At 47.3% G+C, this 19793-nt stretch overlaps 1 protein-coding gene across 1 annotated transcript in view; it reads left to right on the top strand.

The window, feature by feature from the left end:
• JAK3 (Janus kinase 3) overlaps nt 1–19793 on the top strand; it is a 50143-nt gene that overhangs the window by 26091 nt on the left and 4259 nt on the right. Inside the window, exons 13-21 of the mRNA XM_056844676.1 lie at nt 38–171; nt 601–739; nt 1918–2069; nt 8025–8175; nt 11381–11505; nt 12995–13184; nt 15902–16026; nt 18499–18671; nt 19114–19222. Of these exons, the coding sequence (XP_056700654.1) occupies nt 38–171; nt 601–739; nt 1918–2069; nt 8025–8175; nt 11381–11505; nt 12995–13184; nt 15902–16026; nt 18499–18671; nt 19114–19222 (1298 nt within the window). The remainder of the gene's footprint in view (nt 1–37; nt 172–600; nt 740–1917; nt 2070–8024; nt 8176–11380; nt 11506–12994; nt 13185–15901; nt 16027–18498; nt 18672–19113; nt 19223–19793) is intronic.

Below are 19793 nucleotides of genomic sequence, written 5' to 3' on the forward strand. Positions count from 1 at the left end.
AACACTTCTAAGAGATTCAGCTTCCTCCCCTTTGCAGACATCATGGTACAGGAATACATCAGACATGGAGCCCTGGACACCTATCTGAGGAGGAATAATGCCACTGGCAAGGTGACACCTACCTGGAAACTTCAGATTGCGAAGCAGTTAGCCTACGTGCTCAACTTCTTGGTAGGTTCCCTCCTGGTTTCACCAGAGCTGCTCAAATCCTCCCCTAGTGCTAAACCAATCGAACACTGACCATGGGCTTTTTCCGGACTCTTGTTTTCATCTTATGTTCTTATTTTGCCCCCTCACTAGAGGCTGAGGAGGATAGCAGTAGCTTCGATATTACATTGCTGTATCACCAGTTTATTTCCTTGCACAGTGACGAAATATCGAAGCAGCCACTAGAGGGAGCAAAACACACACAGAAAAGAAAGAAAATGGCGCAATACGGGCACACAAATTTCAGAAATAAGACTCCAGAAAGGCCCCATGTCAGCAGTGAGAACTCAGGGAGAACTCAGCTCACATTCTGCAGAGATGACCGCATATACCAGCAGCGTCAGCTGAGCACTGAATTTTCAGGGCAAACACTGATAAATGTTCCTTCCTTAGGAGGACAAGAAGATTATCCATGGCAACATCTCTGCCAAGAAGGTGCTGCTAGCCCGGGAGGGGGATGCCGTGAAAGGAATGCCCCCGTTCATCAAACTCAGCGACCCAGGAGTCAGCAGTGCGCTCCTGGCCAAAGATTGTGAGTTTGTGGAGTTCTTCTTTGTATGGCTATCATGTTCACCTCCAAGCAGGGCCAATCCAAGGACTTTTAGTACCCTAGGAGGGGAGCGGCAGCTCATCCTCACCACCTGCACCATGGCAGGAAGCCGCACCTGCCTTCCCTGCCACCTCCCAGACCACAGTAAGGCAGTGAAGGAAGGCAGGAAGCTACTCCTATCCTCCTCAGCCTCTAGTGAGGTGGAGCTAGGGCTGCCAACCTCCAGGTGGTGGCTGGAGATCCCCCGCTATTACAACTGATCTCTAGGCAACAGAGATCAGTTCACCTGGAGAAAATGGCCACTTTGGAAGGTGGACTCTATGGCATTATACCCCATTGAAGTCCCTCCCCTCCCCAAACCCCACCCTCCTCAGGCTCCACCTCCAAAATCTCCAGGTATTTCCCAACTTGGAGCTGGCAACCCTATACATCAACAAGGAAACTACAAATGGCAAGACTATTGAGATGGAATTGTGAGTTAAATAGATGATTCCCCGATAAATTTCACATGGAGAGGTATCTCCAGAACAACTGGAATGATTGCAGAGGATGCAGTTTTGCTGAGCACATTTTCTCCAGCAAAGATCTCAAAAGTTGTTGGGAACCACTGATTACATTACAACTGAAATGGCCTTATATTGAGGCTTAACCCCACGTATCTGAAGGACCGTACCCCCCCCAATATATGCCCACCTATCAGCAACACTCCGTGCTGACTCTTCCTCTAGAGAGATGAACTCAGAGGCATCCAAGTACATACAAGAAGCAAACCTACCCCTGTAGTCGGGTAGCATGCCCACTAATCCTACATCAGGTTTCCAAAGACAGTCATTAAGTGTCAATGCCTTCCCTTCCTCAAACAACACACTGCTCTTTATCTGATCAAATGCAAAGTGTCCAAAGTCATTCCTGCCGTCATTCTGACAAAAATGTGTCACATTCCAAAGGCTCAATGGACATTTCGGCCCATTAAAAACCGTCCAGATCCTTTTGCTGATCCCCTGATCCCCCATCAAGGTTATTTGGTGAAACCATAGCAACAGGCCACTCATTCCGACAAAGAAGGCCCAATTCAGACACCTCGAGAGTGTATCTTTCATCCTCCCACCTTACACACACCCGCTGATCTGTCTCTTCTTCTCCTTTGCCCCGCATCACAGTGTTAATGGACCGTATCCCATGGGTGGCCCCAGAGTGCCTGGAGGACCCCAAGAACCTGGCACTGGAATCAGACAAGTGGAGTTTCGGCGCCACTTTATGGGAGATCTTCAACGGCGGGAACATGCCCTTGACTGCCATAGAGCCTGGTTTGGTGAGTCTCCTTGTACGATTAAAGGGGAGAGTTTTCCTGCTTCCCATTTCCGCTTTGGCGGAAACTACTGGAATCACCATGTTTGATAAAGGTGAGGAAAGCAGAATGGTCTTCAGATGGCTGTGCAGTGCTTGTTCCAATTACAGAATTTGTGCGCAAAGCAGCTGAGACGGGGCACCAGAGGTACAAAATTCCAGGAACGCCTCACCCCCTCAAATTTTAATTTCAAATGCTTATGCTGGTTTTCCTACCATTCTGGCATTTATTCATTCATCATAACCCTTGATAGTTTTCCATTCAGCTTCAAATGAATGCACAGCCCTAAAAGATGGGGCACGCTGGAAGAAGGGAGTAAAATATGAACCACAGAAAATATAGGTGCAATTTTAGCATTTGCCAGCAGAGAGTAGCACAGCACTTGGACGTTTTCTCCAACCTGGAATGTGTCCTTACAATCCGAGTCAAAAGAAGAGATGCACACACAATCCCTGTTTTCTTATTTCTGTCAAGAATTTTGGTTCTCCCATTTCCACTTTTGGTTTTGGAGATTTGTTTGTGTTGAATATTATGCCATTTCAAAATGCAACTTGTAAATTATTTCTCCGTAGAATGCTGATTTATGGACACACATAGTGTTGGAAAATGTGTGCTTCTTATGGGGAAACAGAAAGCAGTATGAAGATAGAGGTCTTTTATGGATGGCTGTTTCCCTCGCGGTCACCCCTCCGACTAGGACTGTCGATTCGGTTCCATCTGAACTGAAAAACAGCCAAATTTGCCCCTATTCGGTGGTTTCTAGTTCGGATAGAACCGAAGTCAAAAAAGGTGGGAAAATGACGAGCCGAACTCAGCGAGTTCAGGTGGATGTCGGATAAATTCGTACAAATTCGGTGCACCTGAATCAGCATTCTCCCGCAGCCAATAGGTGGCCAAGCTGGGTCTTCTTCTGGCCAATCAGTCACGGATGAGTGCGTGAGCCTGGCTGCTGTGCTTCCTGGGGAGAGAAAGAGAGAGTGTCTGTGTGTGTGTGTGAGAGAGAGAGATCCCCGTGGGGGTGTGTGCGTGGTCCCGGTTTGCTGCGCGACCCGGGGGGCAGGGAGAGAGAGAGAAGCCATTTATGCATGGGAGGTTTTGCTTTGGATTTGCCACTCTCTAGATACACATTTTCCCCATCCAAATTCTCAAAACTCAACAATAAGCCCCCATGCAGAGTTTTGAGAATCTGGATGGGGAAAATGTGCATCTAGAGAGGGGCAAATCCAAGGCAAAACCTCCCGTGCATAAATGGCCAGAGAGTCTGTGTGTGTGAGTCTGTATTCCTTCCATTGCTGCTGCTCCTGTGCTGCTCCTGTGCTGATCGTGAGAGATCCTGAGCTGAGCTGACCTGCTGCTGCTTGCTGGAATCAGTATAGATTACTCCTCCTGACCCCTGCTTCTGCTGGAAGAGAAGACATCCACAGTTTGACCCATTTTGGGGCTTTTCTCTATAACTTTTTCCTGTGTGTGTGGTGGGGGGGAAAGCAGATTGTGTGAGTGTGTGTGTGTGTGAGAGAGAGAGGGGGGAAGCCCAAGGGGGTGGGTTTACCTGTTCTGCTGGAGGGTGGACTTGGTTGCCTCTGTGTGGGACTGGGCTTTCTGCTGTTTTCACCTGTTGCCAACTTCGTGTGGAGTTAACTGTGGGTCAGTGAGTCTCTCTCTGGCTGGCTCCTATTGTTCCCAATGGGCTGTGCAGCCGCTTCTGTTGTTTCCAATGGGCTAGCCTGTCATTCGTTTTAGTACATCCCATGCCAGTGAGTCTCTCTCTGGCTGGCCCGTTCTTCTCCTTTGTTTGGAATTTGCGTCTTCTGGTTGGGAGGGAGGTCTGTTCTGCTGGGAGGGGCTTGATCTCCTCTTTGCGAGTGTGATTTGGGGGGGTTACCTGTCCTGGGGGGCTGATCTCCTCTTTGAGAGTGTGATTGTTGCTGTGGAAGATTTGAATCCAGCAGCATGAAATCTATCAATCCTTAAGATACTCAATTTGCACAGGTCACACTTCTGCTAGTAGCCTTATAAGATGCATTTTGGCTGTGTTGAAATGAAAAGATACGTTACCCATGCTAGTTACGCTGTTTACTTACGCTTTGAGCGGGATGCACTTTCCGCGTAGTTACATCGGCTCTTAGAAGCCACAGGCTGGCTTCTACTGTGTGTGTGGGGGGAAGCCAAAGGGGGGGGGTGACCTGTCCTGGTGGGGGGATGGCTTGATCTCCTCTTTGTGAGTGTGATTGTTGCTGTTTTCACTGGTTGCCACTTTCGCCTGGAGGTCAGTGTGGGTCAGTGAGTCTCTCTCTGGCTGCCCCAGAAACAATGGGATAGGGCTGTCGATTCAGTTTGGCCCTAACTGAAAAACAGCCAAATTTCCCCTGATTCGGCGGTTTTTAGTTCTGGATGAACTGAACTCAAAAATGGCGGGAAACCGGGGGAGCCAAATTCAGCGAGTTCGGGAGTTCACGAATAAATTCGGCAAATTCGGGGCTTCAGTAAGCAGCATAACCGTCAGTAAGCAGCATTCTCCTCCCCCGGCCAATCGGTGGCCAAGCTGGGTCTTCTTCTGGCCAATCAGTCAGGATTGAGTACTGGAGGAATCAGCTGCTGCGCGCCCGGGCCGGGGAGAGAGAGAGAGTGAGAGAAATCCTCATGGGGGGGTGCTTGTGCACATTCGCTCCTTTCCGTGGCTGCAGGGGGTACATTTTTGGGGGTAGAGACCCCAAACTTTCAGCGGAGCTTCAGATGAGCCTTCTTAAGAGACCCCCCAAGTTTTGTAAACATTGGGTCAGGGGGTCCCGAGATATGGGCTTTCCCCTTTTCCCTATTGGGATGAATGGATCACCCGATACTGTATGCATCTCCAGAGCGGCAAAACCTTCCGTGCTTAAATGGAATCATATTGGATTACCCAGTCCTCCCAGCCCCTCCTGATGGAACAGAAGACAGCCACAGTAAGACCCCTTTGCGGGCTTTAATCTATAATTTTTCTCCTCTGTGTGTGTGGGGGGGGGAAGCAGAGTCTGTGTGTGTGGGGGGAGGGAGCAGTTTCTGTGGAGGGGGGAAGCCAAAGGGGGCTTTCGCCCGTTCTGCCTGGGGTGTGTGTGCCCCCTCGAGTCTCTCTCTCCCTGGTTTGAGGGGGGGCTTCAGTTGTGTGTCCTCAGGTTTTCCCTCATTCATAAGATCGGTTAGGTCTATTTTGATGCTTGCTCAAAACTGGTTTTCAAATGGTTACTTGAAGAATGCATTTGCCTGGTCCCGGGTCCGATGCAAAAGGGGAAATTCCACCCCCTCCTGCTCATTATGCATAGCTAGCTGCCTCTGTCCCTTTCCATGGTTTGCAAACTCCCAGGTGTCAGGTGTTGCTTTGCATGGTTGCAAAGGTGTTGCTTTGCAGTTGTGGGTGTTGCTTTGCAGTTGTGTTGCTTTGCAGTTGTCAGAGGCTGCCTGACAACAGATTCAGACTCTGACGGAGACCAGATCCAGGGACAGAGTCCTCCTTCCCCACCCACGCTGACAGAGAAAACAGCTGATGACGATGTATTGCCAAGACATACCTTAAAGTCACCAGCTACAGAGCAGCCTAAAGAAGACCAGACGCCGGCCGACCTAGGAACATCAAGGAAGCTGCCCAGGGAGTCGGGAGACCATGAGGAACAGATGTCTCCTGGGACTCGTCGACGGAAAATGGGCCGGGTCCTGGCAGAACAACGCCGGCGTTCAGCCAGGTTGAAACAACAAAGAAGGAACCGAGACAGCCATGAAGATAGTGAGTGAGTCTTTACAGAAGCTGCCTCCCCCAGACAGCTGCAAGTATTTAGGAAGGCTGAGCCAGCAGAATCTGTGGAAGCAACGCATGGCGAACCTGCGGCAATCCACTCTGGCTGACGCTGTATCGACTCGGACTGCTTTCTTGACCCTGAATTCTTCTGGACTCCCTGCCTGACCTTGGACCGGCCCGACCTTGACTCTGCCTTTCGTTCTGACGGATTTCCTTTCACCCTGACTGACCTTGGACTGTTACTGGACTGCGTGATTACTCCCATTCCCAATTAATACAGCTGCCAGCTGTAGAAGCCTCGGCTTCAGAAACCCCAGCCTGTTGCCCCGCCTGCTGCAGGCCTCTTCAGAGCACCGTGCTGCTACCGGAGCACCCCGCCCTAGTGGGCCAGCACAGCAGTGTTGCTTTGCAGTTCTGTTGCTTTGCAAACTTCTTAGCACCTGCCCCGCCCTTGCTCTCAGCTGTTTGTCGGGGCTGGGAGCTTTGTATGTGGGCAGCAAGCTCTGCTCAGAGATGCACATTAAGGGTGGGAGGACCCCTTTCGGGGCCCATATCTCAGCCTCCCCTGACCCAATCTTTACAAAACTTGGGGGGTCTTGCAAGAAGGGTCCTTTGAAGCTCCGCTGAAAGTTTGGGACCTCTACCCCCCAAAATGCCCCCCCTGGAGCCGCGGAAAGGCGCGATTTTGTTTTTAATGGCTTTATTCGTCCGAATTTTTTCCCCGAACTTTGAATTCGCGCCGAATTGCACGGACCCAAAGTGGGGGAGTTCGGACTTCGGCATATCCCGAATCCAGATGGGCCGAATTCGGCCGAATCTGAACTATACCGAATTTTTTTTTTCAACAGACCTACAATGGGAGGTTTTGCCTTGGATTTGCCGCTCTCTAGATGCACATTAAGGATTGCCTGCTCCCATTCGTTCCAATGGGTGGATGGGGGGACCCCTTCCAGACCCCATAACTTGGGACTCCCTGACCCAATCTTCACCAAACTTGGGGGTTCTTGCAAGTAGGGTTCCTCCAAGCTACCCTGAAAGTTTGGGACTTCTACCTCAAAAATGCTCCCCCCCCAAAGCCACAGAAAGCCACAAACGTGCTTTAAATGGCTTTATTCGGCCAAATTTATTCGGGAACGCCAATTTTCATGCCAAATTCCATGGATCCGAATAGGGGGAGTTCGGACTTTGGCATTTCCCGAATAAAAACGGGCCAAATTTTGCCAAATCCGAATTTTACCGAATTATTTTTTCAACAGCCCTACCTCCGACAAGTTTGGGTCTTTGTTTTGATTATGCATGCCCGTTTCCGACTGTCAGAGGTCGCCTCGCTCTCCCCCTGCGTTTCCCCATGTCTTGCCCACATTTTCAAATTTGAGATAAAACAGGTCCCTGAAAACACGGGGAACCGCAGGGGGACAGCGAGGCGACCTCTGACTGTCAGAAACAACATACATAATCAGAACAAAGAACTGAAGTCATAGGAGGGGTGACCGTGCGAGGGAAACAGCCATGCATAAAAGACCAAAGAATCAGAGGCTCTATTTGCACAAGGTAGAAACAAAATCAAGACAGCTTCCCCACCCCACGACCTCTTTGTTTTGTTCTCTGTGCAACTTCTGTTCCAAGCCAATGTGCAGCTGGCCTCCTGCATAGCTTATCTTAGCTGTGACAACGGCTCTTGCAAAACCTCCTGGCAATAATGACTCTTGATGATTGGGGGCAGGGCCTCCTCTTCCTTGCCAGAACCATGACAGGGGAAGCCTTGGCAAAGAAGTCGACACCGGATCAGCCATATGCCTACTCTTGGCAAAGAGGAGAAAGAGTCCTTCCTTTTCTTTTTCAAGCTCCCATGACCCAAAGATCTTGAGCAGTAAATGGGGGGCCTTTATTTCTTTAAGGAAAATATGGTGGAGAGATACTTGGCCACCACCAATGTTGTTCTTGGATCTCTATCCACCAGCAAAAAGGGACGATTTTAGGAGAAAGATTCTACATCTTTGTTTGACCACTGCCCTCTTCATGCTGCAGATATCCAAGCAGGCAGAAATTTAACATTTGTTACTCCATTTGTTACTGGACATTGGGAAGGGAACACCTGTAAGTTGAGGCCATTTTCATCCCCAATCCTTTCTCTTCTGCCTCTTTTACAGAAACTTAAGTTCTACCAAGACCACCATGTTCTCCCCCCTCTCAAATGGATGGAGCTAGCCAACCTGGTAGGCCAGTGCATGGATTACAACCCTCGGCAGCGGCCAGCTTTTCGCTCCATCATCCGGGACCTCAACAGCCTCATCACTTCTGGTAATATTACCTCTCCACCCCTGATGGTGGGACGGGGGCTCTGGCTGCTGGTTGTTAAACCAGCCCCCTCCCCCCCGCTGCTAGCTGTCCCTTGAACCCTGGTAGGATATGGACTTGACAAAAACCAAAAGGGGGAAGGGAAGACCCAACCTAAAACCAAAGCTGGGTACCCAAAGGTTGGGTGGGGAAAGAATCAAGTATGTATAGAAATATATTTATTTTAAGGTGCTGATATCTATATTAAAAAAGGTAAAGGTCCCCTGTGCAAGCACCCGGTCATTCCTGACCCATGGGGTGATGTCACATCCTGACGTTTCCTAGGCAGACTTTGTTTACGGGGTGGTTTGCCAGCGCCTTCCCCAGTAATCTTCCCTTTACCCCCAGCAAGCTGGGTACTCATTTTACCGACCTCAGAAGGATGGAAAGCTGAGTCAACCTTGAGCCGGCTACCTGAAACCGACTTCCATCGGGATCGAACACAGGTCGTGAGCAGAGCTTTTGACTGCAGTACTGCAGCTTACCACTCTGCGCCATGGGGCTCCTTGATATCTATATTAAAAGCATTAAAATTATATTAAAAGAAAGCACAAATGGCAACTAATACAGGTTGATAAACTAAAACAACATTCCAAACGTGTTTTGGCCCCCTGGCCTTCATCATTGGTCTAATAACATCATTTATTTTGCATGCCAATACATGATAAAACATGTATAACAGTATTATGTGTGTGTGTAAAGTGCCGTCAAGTCGCAGCCGACTTATGGCGACCCCTTTGGGGGTTTTCATGGCAAGAGACTAACAGAGGTGGTTTGCCAGTGCCTTCCTCTGCACAGCAACCCTGGTATTCCTTGGTGGTCTCCCATCCAAACACTAACCAGGGCTGACCCTGCTTAGCTTCTGAGATCTGACACGATCAGGCTAGCCTGGGCCATCCAGGTCAGGATAATAGTATTATAGCAGAATAATAATAACAATGACCCAGGCATATATGTAGGGATGTATTCCAATTTAACTCTGTGCCCAATATATTCTATAAAATTTATAAAAATAAAGAGCTCACTGCCGTGCAATACTTTCTGCTTGTTCTTTTCTGGGCTGTGTCAGCCTTCCATACAAGGTGTGCATATATCACCTGGAGATCAGTTGTAATAGCAGGAGATCTCCAGCTAGTACCTGGAGGCTGTGGGGAAAAGGCACCTCTGTGCTAGTACCTGAGTTTGGAATTCAGCATAGATGTGAAAAGATTAAACAAAGTGCAAAAAACGTTATGGTGCTATACACTTATACAAAAAGGTGATACAATGGATGAAAACATGATGAAGATGAACAACAACAGTCAAAAAGGGCAAGAGTCCAGTAGCACCTTAAAGACTAACAAAAATATTTTCTGGTAGGGTATGAGCTTTCGTGAGCCACAGCTCACTTCTTCAGATACAGCTAGAATGTGAATCCATCGGTCTTTAAGTAGAGGAACAGTATGTAAATGTGAATAGCAGGCTTGATGGGATTAGATGTGATATGCAGAAGAGTCTGTGATGTCCAGGGGAGAGATGGATATGGAGAAATCAGCATTGGTAATGGGCCATGAATGCAAGGTCTTTATTCAGCCCAGGTAAATGCATTGACTTTAGTTTGAATATCAACTGTAATTCAGCAGTTTCTCTTTCCAATCTCCCTTTAAAAATCCTTTGTAAGAGAACTGCTACTCTTAAATCTGCAACAGAATGTCCTGGAAGGTTGAAATGTTCACCCACTGGTTTTTGAATATTGTGGTTTCTGATGTCAGACTTATGTCCATTTAATCTTTGTCTAAGAGACTGACCTGTTTGTCCAATGTAGATTGTGGAAGGGCATTGCTGGCATGTGATGGCATAAATCACATTAGAGGATGAGCAGGAATATGAACCTGAGATAGTATGGCTGACATTGGTGGATCCAGAGATGGTGTTCCTAGAATCTATATGAGGGCAAAGTTGGCACCTTGGTTTGTTGCAGGCCTTGGTGCCAGAGTCCATGTTCTTGTTAAGTAGTTTATTATCATGGGTGAGAATTTGTTTTAGGTTAGCCGGTTGTCTGTAAGCAAGAAAGGGACATCCCCCCAGTGCTTCAGCGAGGGAAGTGTCACAATCCAGCATTGGTTGTAGGTCCTTAATAATACGTTGGACTGGTTTTAGTTGGGAGCTATAAGTGACAACCAAAAGTGTTCTGTTGTCATTCTCTCTGGGCTTATCTTGTAGTAAGTTGTGCCTGGGTATCATTCTAGCCTTCTCAATCATCTTTCGCACCATATCTGGAGGATATTGTAGTTGCAAAAATGTTTACTGTAGGTCTCTCAAGTGTGTATCTCTGTCTGAAGGATTGGAGCAGATGCGACTATAGCGTAGGGCTTGGCTATAGACAATGGATTGTCTGATATGGTTGGGGTGGTGGCTGGACGCATGTAAATACGTTTGCCGATCTGTCGGCTTCCGGTACAATGTGGTGCTTGTGTGTCCCCCATGGATCCGTACTGTGGTGTCTAGGAAGTTGATTTCTTGTTCGGAATAATTCATAGTTAGATTGATGGTGGGGTGGAAGTCGTTGAAAGCCTGGTGAAATCTTTCAAGGGCTTCTTTGCCATGAGTCCAGACAAAGAAAATGTCATCAATGAATCTCAAGTAAAGGAGAGGTGCCAGTGGGTATGAGTTCAGAAAACGTTGTTCTAGATCTGCCATGAAAATGTTGGCATATTGTGGAGCCATGCGAGTGCCCATGGCAGTGCCATTGATTTGAAGGTATAAGCCCTTACCAAACCGGAAATAGTTGTGAGTGAGAACAAACCTGCAGTGTTGTTGTCAGGGATGGTATTTCTAATGGCTTGTAGCCCGTCGTCATGGGGGATGCTGGTGTATAGAGACTCCACATCCATGGTGACTAGAATGCTGTTTTCTGGGAGACAGTTGATGGACTGCAGTTTCCTTAGGAAGTCTGTGGTGTCTCGGACATAGCTGGGGGTATTAATTGTCACTTATAGCTCCCAACTAAAACCAGTCCAACGTATTATTAAGGACCTACAACCAATGCTGGATTGTGACACTTCCCTCGCTGAAGCACTGGGGGGATGTCCCTTTCTTGCTTACAGCCCTGCATAAATGGCCCAGGGCAAATAACCTTTTGCTTTCTTTCCTCATCAACCCTCATCCATCCTTTTCCTGTACTTCCCAGATTATGAACTTCTTTCGGACCTCCAAGCCATCGACAGCTTTGGAGGGTACGTGGACATTTCTATGTGCCACGATCCCACCCTCTTTGAAGAACGCCACCTAAAATACATCTCAGTGTTGGGGAAGGTGCGTGGAGTTCTTTCTCCCTAACTAGAAATAATGGGGGAGATCCAAGGCCTAGGTCGACTTCCAGGGAACAACCCGGGTCGCCCTGTCTCAGAAAGGCGATCACAGAGCCAGGAAAGGGGTTGGACCACCTTCCAGACAGTGTGATGTAGTGGTTAAGAGTGGCGGACGCTAATCTGGAGAACTGGGTTTGATTCCCCACTCCTCCACGTGAGTGGTGGACTCTAATCTGGTGAACAGGGTTTGATTCCCCACTCCTCCACATGAGTGGCAAACTCTAATCTGGAGAACCGGGTTTGATTCCCCACACCTCCACATGAAGCTTGCTGTGTGATCTTGAGCCAGTCACAGTTCTCTCTCAATCCCACCTACCTCACAAGGTGCCTGTTGTGCAGAGGGGAAGGGAAGGTGATTGTAAGAATCTTTGAGTCTCCTTAAAGGTAGAGAAAAGCAGGGTATAAAAACCAACTCTTCGTCTTCATCGTCCCTATGAAAAAAGGCTGATAAATTTGGGAGTTTAGAGAAAAAAGATAAATTGGGAGGCATGTGTTAGAGGTTTATAAAATTATACAAGAGGTGGGAAAGGTAGATAAAGAAAAACATTTGTGTCCACTTCTGTAGTACCCGATCTTTCGAAGGGCAGTTGATTCACAACAGACAAAAGCAGAAGCAGTTTCTTCACACGGCACATAATTAACTTATGGAAGTCACTGTTGCCAGCTAGAGCGATGTGCCATTAGTGGAGAGGGTTTTTTTTTTAAAGGCTTTGACAAATTCATGGATGAAAGGGTCCATCAGTTAGGTTTAACAGCTCGATGGAACTGCCATGTTCAGAGGCAGTCCGCCTTTGAATGACAGGGACACAAGAGCAAGTTGACTTCATGCCTTGGTTCTGGGCATCCTATTGGGACATAAGAACATAAGAAAGGTTGTGCTGGATCAGACCAAGGTCCATAAAGTTTAGCAGTCTGTTGACACAGTGGCCAACCAGGTGCCTCTAGGAAGCCCATAAGTAAGACGACTGCAGCAGCATTATCCTGCCTGTGTTCCATAGCACCTACCATAATTAGGCCTGCTCCTCTGATGTTGGAGAGAATAGGTATGTTCCTGACTAGTATCCATTTGGACTAGTAGCCCTGGATAGCCCTCTCCTCCATGAACATGTCCACTCCCCTCTTCAAGCCTTCCATGTTGGCAGCCATCACCACATCTTGGGTCAGGGAGTTCCACAGTTTAACTACGCGTTGTGTGAAGAAACACTACCTTTTATCTGTTTTGAATCTCTCACCCTCCAGCTTCAGCAGATGGACATACGGTTGGCCACCATTGGACGCAGGAGCTTAGACCAGAAGGACTCACGCGGGCCTGCTCCAGCAGGGCTTTTGCCGTGTCCCTGACTCAGAATGATAAAAGGGGGATGGATGATAGAAGGAGCTCTCCCCTCGATTTTTTGTTGTTGTTCTCAAAACGCACCCGGTTTCGTTGCCAGGGGAACTTCGGGAGCGTGGAGCTTTGCCGCTATGACCCTCTGGGCGACAGCACTGGGGAGCTGGTGGCCGTGAAGCGGCTGCAGCAGAGTTCGCCGGAGCACCGCCTGTACTTCGAGCAAGAGATTGCTATCCTGCGCTCCTTACACCACGATTTCATCGTTGCCTACCGGGGCGTATGCTACAGTCAAGGTGAGGCCTGAACCGATGAGCCTGACCTGATCTATAGCATTGCCAGGTCCCTCTTCACCACTGGTGGGAGGTTTTGGGGGCGGAGCCTCAGGAGAGTGGGGTTTGGGGAGGGGCTTCAATGCTGTAGAGTCCAATTGCCACAACAGCCATTTTCTCCAGGGGAACTGATCTCTATCGACTGGAGATCAGTCGTAATAGCAGGAGATCTCCAGCTAATACCTGGAGGTTGGCAACCCTACTGATCTAGCAGGTTCTAACTCTTACGGAGAAACCTATCAGTGCCGTCAGCAAAATGGGACCGCGATTCCTGTACAATGCGCTATTGAGTTTCATTAAGACGCATTTTGCTGACGGTCTTTTTGACAACTAGCTTATTACCATATGGACTTAAAAGCTGACGTTGCCTTTCCATTGGAGCTGAAGAAAGCCTTTTGAAACGCGCACCAGCGACTAGCCACGCGTTCTCCTCTCCTCTCCTCCTTATGAACTTTCACCGTCCTTCTCACCTGTTGGTCTTTTTGGACTTGCGACTGTACCATCCCAGACAGTAGGAGGATTTGCCCCGCCCCACCTTTCAGCTTGTTGCACTGGGGGTTACTGTCTGAGCCGCTTATGCTTGTTATTTTCTCATGTCTGCATGATGTAATGCTTGACTTTGTTTCATTTACATGATGGAATGTTTTATTTCAATATAAGTTTGTGTTGCAATTCCAGTTGGATTTCATTTGGAGCCTTTCATGCTGCTAATACCTGGAGGTTGGCAACCCTACTGATCTAGCAGGTTCTAACTCTTACGGAGAAACCTATCAGTGCCTATTTAGGCATGATTGCAAAACAGAGCCTCCATGTTCAAAGGCAGTACACCTCTGAATGCCAGCTTTCACCCAGTATCCTCATTGCTGATGTTGGTGGGGGGGAATTAATCCAATCCCTTCTTGTGGGGTAATATCCCAGCACTGACTAGATGCAGGATATTCCACCTCTTTAACAGCAGAGTCCTTAAACAGCCAATTCTATGAATGTGGAGGAATTTTGAATAGCACGTGTATCAAATGTTTTGTTGTAGAAAAATAAGCCTGAAGACAGGGAGACCCCAGACCCAATATTCCGAGAAAAACAGTTTTTATTTTGCAGCTGCAAAGACCCAAGCTTTGCTCTCAAGAGCATAAAAGGAGAAGCTGGGGCCTAGAACAAAGGCATGTTAGATCTTTTATAACTTCTTAATTAGCTCATTATAATACACTGTTTATGCATATTTCATAATCACTTTTTACTGGTTACAAAGTTCTGGTTAATCGTTCATTGGCTAATGATATTATTTAATAATTTTAATTGGTTACAAGAATAAAAGAATCTCATTGGTCTACATAGAGGCATGCAAAACCTCATTGGCTATTATAAGGTTTGATTGAAGTATGTCACTGCACCTAGGCTATCTATCTTGGCCAGCATAAATCATATTCCTCCCTTCAGACTCCTGGCGCCAATCTTTTGTCCGGTACCATTCTGATATCTAGCTTAGTCCTTGAACCAGACAAACAACCACTGCTGTCTGAGTTTAATATAACTTCTTCTTTGTCTTCTTTTGTCTGGCCCAGAATTCTAAATATATCTTTCTGGGGCCTCTTCTGGAGTCCAGTGATTTTTTATTTTTCAGGCTTCCTGTCTCAGTTTTTTTTAAAAACTCTTTTAATAAATGTTCATAAAGTCTTTCAAAACAAACAACATTTTCTTTAAGAGGTTTCTGTAACTTTTACCTCATCGTAACTAAAAGAGTATAACATCTTAACAGAGAGTGTGAGGCAGACTGAGACAGGCAGTTGTCAGTGGCAGTTAGCAGCGTCAGTTAGTTATAATAACTGTCAGCAGAAGGGAGTAGCTGATTCCAGATGAGGAGAGAATCGTCTGCCACTCAATTTAGGAAGATCATGAGAAAGAGGGCAGGAAGGGATGAGCCAGCACTCAGCTCTCATGGCCCTTTCTTACATGCCCAGGGTAATGCCGATTGACACTTTGGGGTCAGGAAGGAATTTTCCTCCAGGCCAAATTAGCCAGGGATCCTAGAGGGTGGGGACTTGCCTTCCTTTGGGCATAGAGCAGTGGTCACTGGGAGAGTGTGGGGAGGTAGCTGTGAATTTCCTGCATTGTGTACTAGATGAGCCTGGAGGTCCCTTCCAGCTCTATGTTTCTATGCTTCCCCTCCCCTGCCTCCCCCACCCAGCCAAGACCCTCGCTGCCAGCAGGGTGTAGTGGTTAAGAGCAGCAGATTCTGATCTGGAGAACCAGGTTTGATTCCCCACTCCTCCACATGAGTGGTGGACTCTAATCTGATGAACCGGGTTGGTTTCCCCACTCCTTCACATGAAGCCTGTTGGGTGACCTCGGGCTAGTCACAGTTCCCTTAGAGCTCTCTCAGCCTCACCTACCTCACAAGGTGTCTGTTGTGGGGAGAAGAAGGGAAGGAGATTGTAAGCCACTTTAAGACTCCTTAAAGGTAGAGAAAATCGGCATATAAAACCCAACTCTTCTCTACTCTTCTTCTTCTCATGGTGTCAAAAGCTTTCCTTAGGATCATCAAAAAACCTTCCTGTCAAAATCAAATCCCTTGGCCCAAAATTAACTCTTCTTTGTGTTTCTAGGGACTGTTGCAGGACAGGAAACTCGGGTTTACCACCCCAACCATCGATTCAAACTGTCTCTTTCTGCCTCAATCACAGGCCGGAATTGCCTCCGCCTGGTCATGGAGTACCTGCCCAGCGGCTGCCTGCGGAACTACCTGCAGAAAAACCAGGAGCGGCTGGACCTAAAGAAACTGCTGCTTTATGCCTGGCAGGTTTGCAAGGTCAGCCAAGTTTGTCAACTCTCAAAACTTTTTCCTTTTTTTTTTTTTTTAGAAAATAAGGATAGTTTCAGAGCGTAGCTGTGTTGGTGGCACTAGATTCGAGTCCAGTAGCACCACAGAGATCAAGATTTTCAGGATATAAGCTTTCGAGAGTCAGAGCTAGGGTGCCAACCTCCAGGTACTAGCTGGAGATCTCCTGCTATCAGTGGCAGACCTACATTTTTAGGGCCCTGAAGCTTGAAGTGTCATGGACACTGGCCCTTCACAACCAGCAACAATAGGGCAACATCCAACAAGGTCAAAAGGGCCTTGCTGGCCTTGCAAGGACCTTGAGGTCCAAATGGTGGAGAACAGGGTGGTGGGGTGGAGTCCTTGAAAAAGGGCCATAGAATGAGCCCCTTCCCACCAGCAATGAGGTCTAGGTAACTGCTGTTATCTTCTTCAGTGGGGTTGTTCTATGGCAGATCACCACAACGTTTAAAAAAATTAACTACTACATCTAAGATTTTGATTAAAATTGCTGTACTGGGTTATCTCACATGTCAGTCACTGGTGTGAATAAAAAATGTTGTAGAAGCAAAACAATAGTTATATAAAAACTCAATAGATACTGGGGAGGACCGAAGATGACATGAGGAAGAAAGACTCGGGTCAACCGAGTAAAGGCATTACCCTCGACATGACCTACATGAATACTTATGTTGAACTGTCTACAAAGAATTCTACCACTAGAAATTCAGTAAATGAGAAATAAGCCAGGTCTGCCACTTCCAAGAAACTCAACTGAATAAGCAAAATATAAAAAACGTTACACTAGAAAACAGAACTATCTTGGTAAATATGGGAACTGAAGCACTAGTTGCTGGTTAACAAACCCAGAAGAAATAAACACATAAAAATATAAACTACACTAACTATAGACCAAGTTTATAAGCACACCTTGACCTATATATCTTTAACACTAAACACTAGCAAAGATAATAAAAAACTTAACTAAAAATGAAGAAAAAGAAAATTGGGAGGAGTGAAAGTCACACCACCCAACAACAATGCGCGGAGAAAAGTATTGGTTCATTCTCTAAAAGTGTGTGGTTGTCTTCAACCTTGGCCCCAGCCTGATGGAATGGTCTTCTGGGTGACATCAGGGCCCCGCTGGACCTTCAGAGGTTCCGCAGAGCCTGTAAAACAGAGCTATTCCACCAGGCCTACAACTGAGGGCAACAGGTTGTCATCGTTACCAGCCTCCCTCCCCCTCGGGACTTCTGATATAAGGATTTGGCTTAGCAAACGAGTCAGAGCATCTGAAGAAGGGAGTTGTGACTGGTGAAGGCTCATCCCCCGAAAATCTTGTTGGTCTCTAAGGTACTACTGGACTTGAATCGAGCTAGGGAATAAGGAAACTCTCTTGTCAGAAGCCAGCCAGAATCTTCCTGCCAAAATCCACAACACAGAGATGACTGAGAGGTTTAGATGTCTGGCCACATACTGTTTTAAAAGGGGTATACGTACAGTTATGGAAGCGGGGAGGCCTATCATGAGCTATTATTCATAATAACTAAATGAAACCTCTGTATACAGAAGAAGTCTACCTTTGAATACAGAAGGGAGGCCTTTAGGCATCACACACCGCATAGAAAAATGTTTGGCTGACCGCTATGAGGAAAAGGATGTTGGGCCAGATGAAGCTTTGTTCTGATCCAGCAGGGCTATGCTTATGGGAAGAGAAGTTCATCAGAAGCTGTTAGCCATAACAGCAAAAAGGACCCTTCAGCCAGCATGGTGTAGTGGTTAAGAGCGGCAGACTCTAATCTGGAGAACCGGGTTTGATTCCCCACTCCTCCACACGAGCGGTGAACTCTAATCTGGAGAACCAGGTTGCATTCCCCACTCCTCCACATGAAGCCTGCTGGGTGACCTTGGACTCGTCACTGTTCTCTCTGAACTCTCTCAGCCCCACCTACCTCACAAGGTGTCTGTTGTGGGGAGAGGAAGGGAAGGAGATTGTAAGCTGCCTTGATTATTTAAACTAATAGAAAAGTGATTCCACCTAAACATTAGGAAGAACTTTGTGACGGTGAGGGCTGTGTGATGGTGGAATGCGCTGCCTCGGAGGGTGGTGTAGTCCCCATCTTTGGAGGTCTTTAAGCAGAGGCTAGATGGCCATCTGTTGGGAGTGCTTTGATTGTGGGATCCTGCATGTAGTTGTTAATTTCCTGCATTGTACAGGGGGTTGGACTAGATGAGCCTGGTGGTCCCTTCCAACTCTATTATTCTATGATTCTCCTTAAAAGGTAGAGAAAATCTGCATATAAAAACCAACTCTTCTTCATGTTTGAAGACAGGGTACCGTCAAAATCCAGATACTGGGGGCACAAAAATAGGGATGGGCTCCAATACTTATCCTCCGATTCTGAATAACAAGATGGCTGCTTTGACTCTTCCCCACCCCACCCCACCCCAATTTTATCACAGGGTATGGAGTACCTGGGGTCTCAGCGCTACATCCACAGGGACCTGGCTGCCAGGAACATCTTGGTGGAAAACGAAAACCGCGTCAAGATCGGGGACTTTGGCCTGGCCAAAATTCTCCCGCACGGGAAGGAGTATTATGTGGTCCGAGAGCCTGGACAAAGTCCCATTTTCTGGTAGGAGGGACACCCATGATCTAAAAGATAAAACAATTATACAAAGACATTCAACCTTGATTTATGAAGGGATCCAGGCAACCAGTATAAAGGAAGTCCCAAAACTCTCAATAGGTAATAGGTGGAATCTTGGCAGATACGAGGGATGGGATGGTGGAAGACAGGGCAAGGAATGTGACCTAGGAATCAAAACAACTTAATTCACATACACTATTTTCATGGTGGCTTTTTAGGGTTGCCAGGTCCCTCTTTGCCACCAGTGGGAGGTTTTAGGCAGAGCCTGAGGAAGGCGAGGACTTCAGTGCCATACAGTCCAATTACCAAAGCAGCCATTTTCTCCAGGTGAACTGATCTCTATCAGCTGGACATCAGTAGCAATAGCGAGAGATCTCCAGCTAGTACCTGGAGGTCGGCAATCCTATGGCATTTCCCCCCATGGCAGGTATGCGCCAGAATCTTTAGCGGACAACATCTTCTCCCAAGAATCAGATGTGTGGAGTTTCGGCATTGTCCTGTATGAACTTTTCACCTACGGCAGCAAGATTTCAGAGGTAAGGGCCGGGAAAGGTCAGTCTCACGAGACATCAACTGCTGATTCGAGCAATCTTCTTTATCAGCTCTGGAGGCTCATAACCCCTGCAGTACATGCAGAACCTGCATTTGCCCACTCCCAGATGCTGATTTGGCCAACTGTGTACATTTGGCATCAAGTCAAGCCCTCTCCTTCATGTGTGTTAGCAACAAAACTGGTTGACTCATTCCGTGAAATCTGGCCAACAGAAGATTTTCAAGGTGGTTTCCCACCTATCTAGGCCGCTATCTAGGGATGGTCCTGAATTCTCCTCCTCTGTATTCATTCCCAGATTCTGGAGTTCCAAATTATGTTCTCTGCTTTCTGAGGTGGAATCAATGCAGGAGAAACACTAGTGGTCCATTTCCATATTTTATAAAGAGCTCTGTGGCACACATCCTGGCAAATAATCCCCACATGTTATCCATCTGCTGACGCACAGTGAAAACACTTTAATAAAACAATCTTGAGGATATCGTTATCACAAGGCTTGACTAACATACCTAGGTGTTCACTTTCAGAGCAACTTGAATTGGAATAACCAGGCCAGC

The sequence above is a fragment of the Euleptes europaea genome, chromosome 2, assembly GCF_029931775.1.
Source record: "Euleptes europaea isolate rEulEur1 chromosome 2, rEulEur1.hap1, whole genome shotgun sequence".
In the NCBI taxonomy this organism is placed as follows: domain Eukaryota; kingdom Metazoa; phylum Chordata; class Lepidosauria; order Squamata; family Sphaerodactylidae; genus Euleptes; species Euleptes europaea.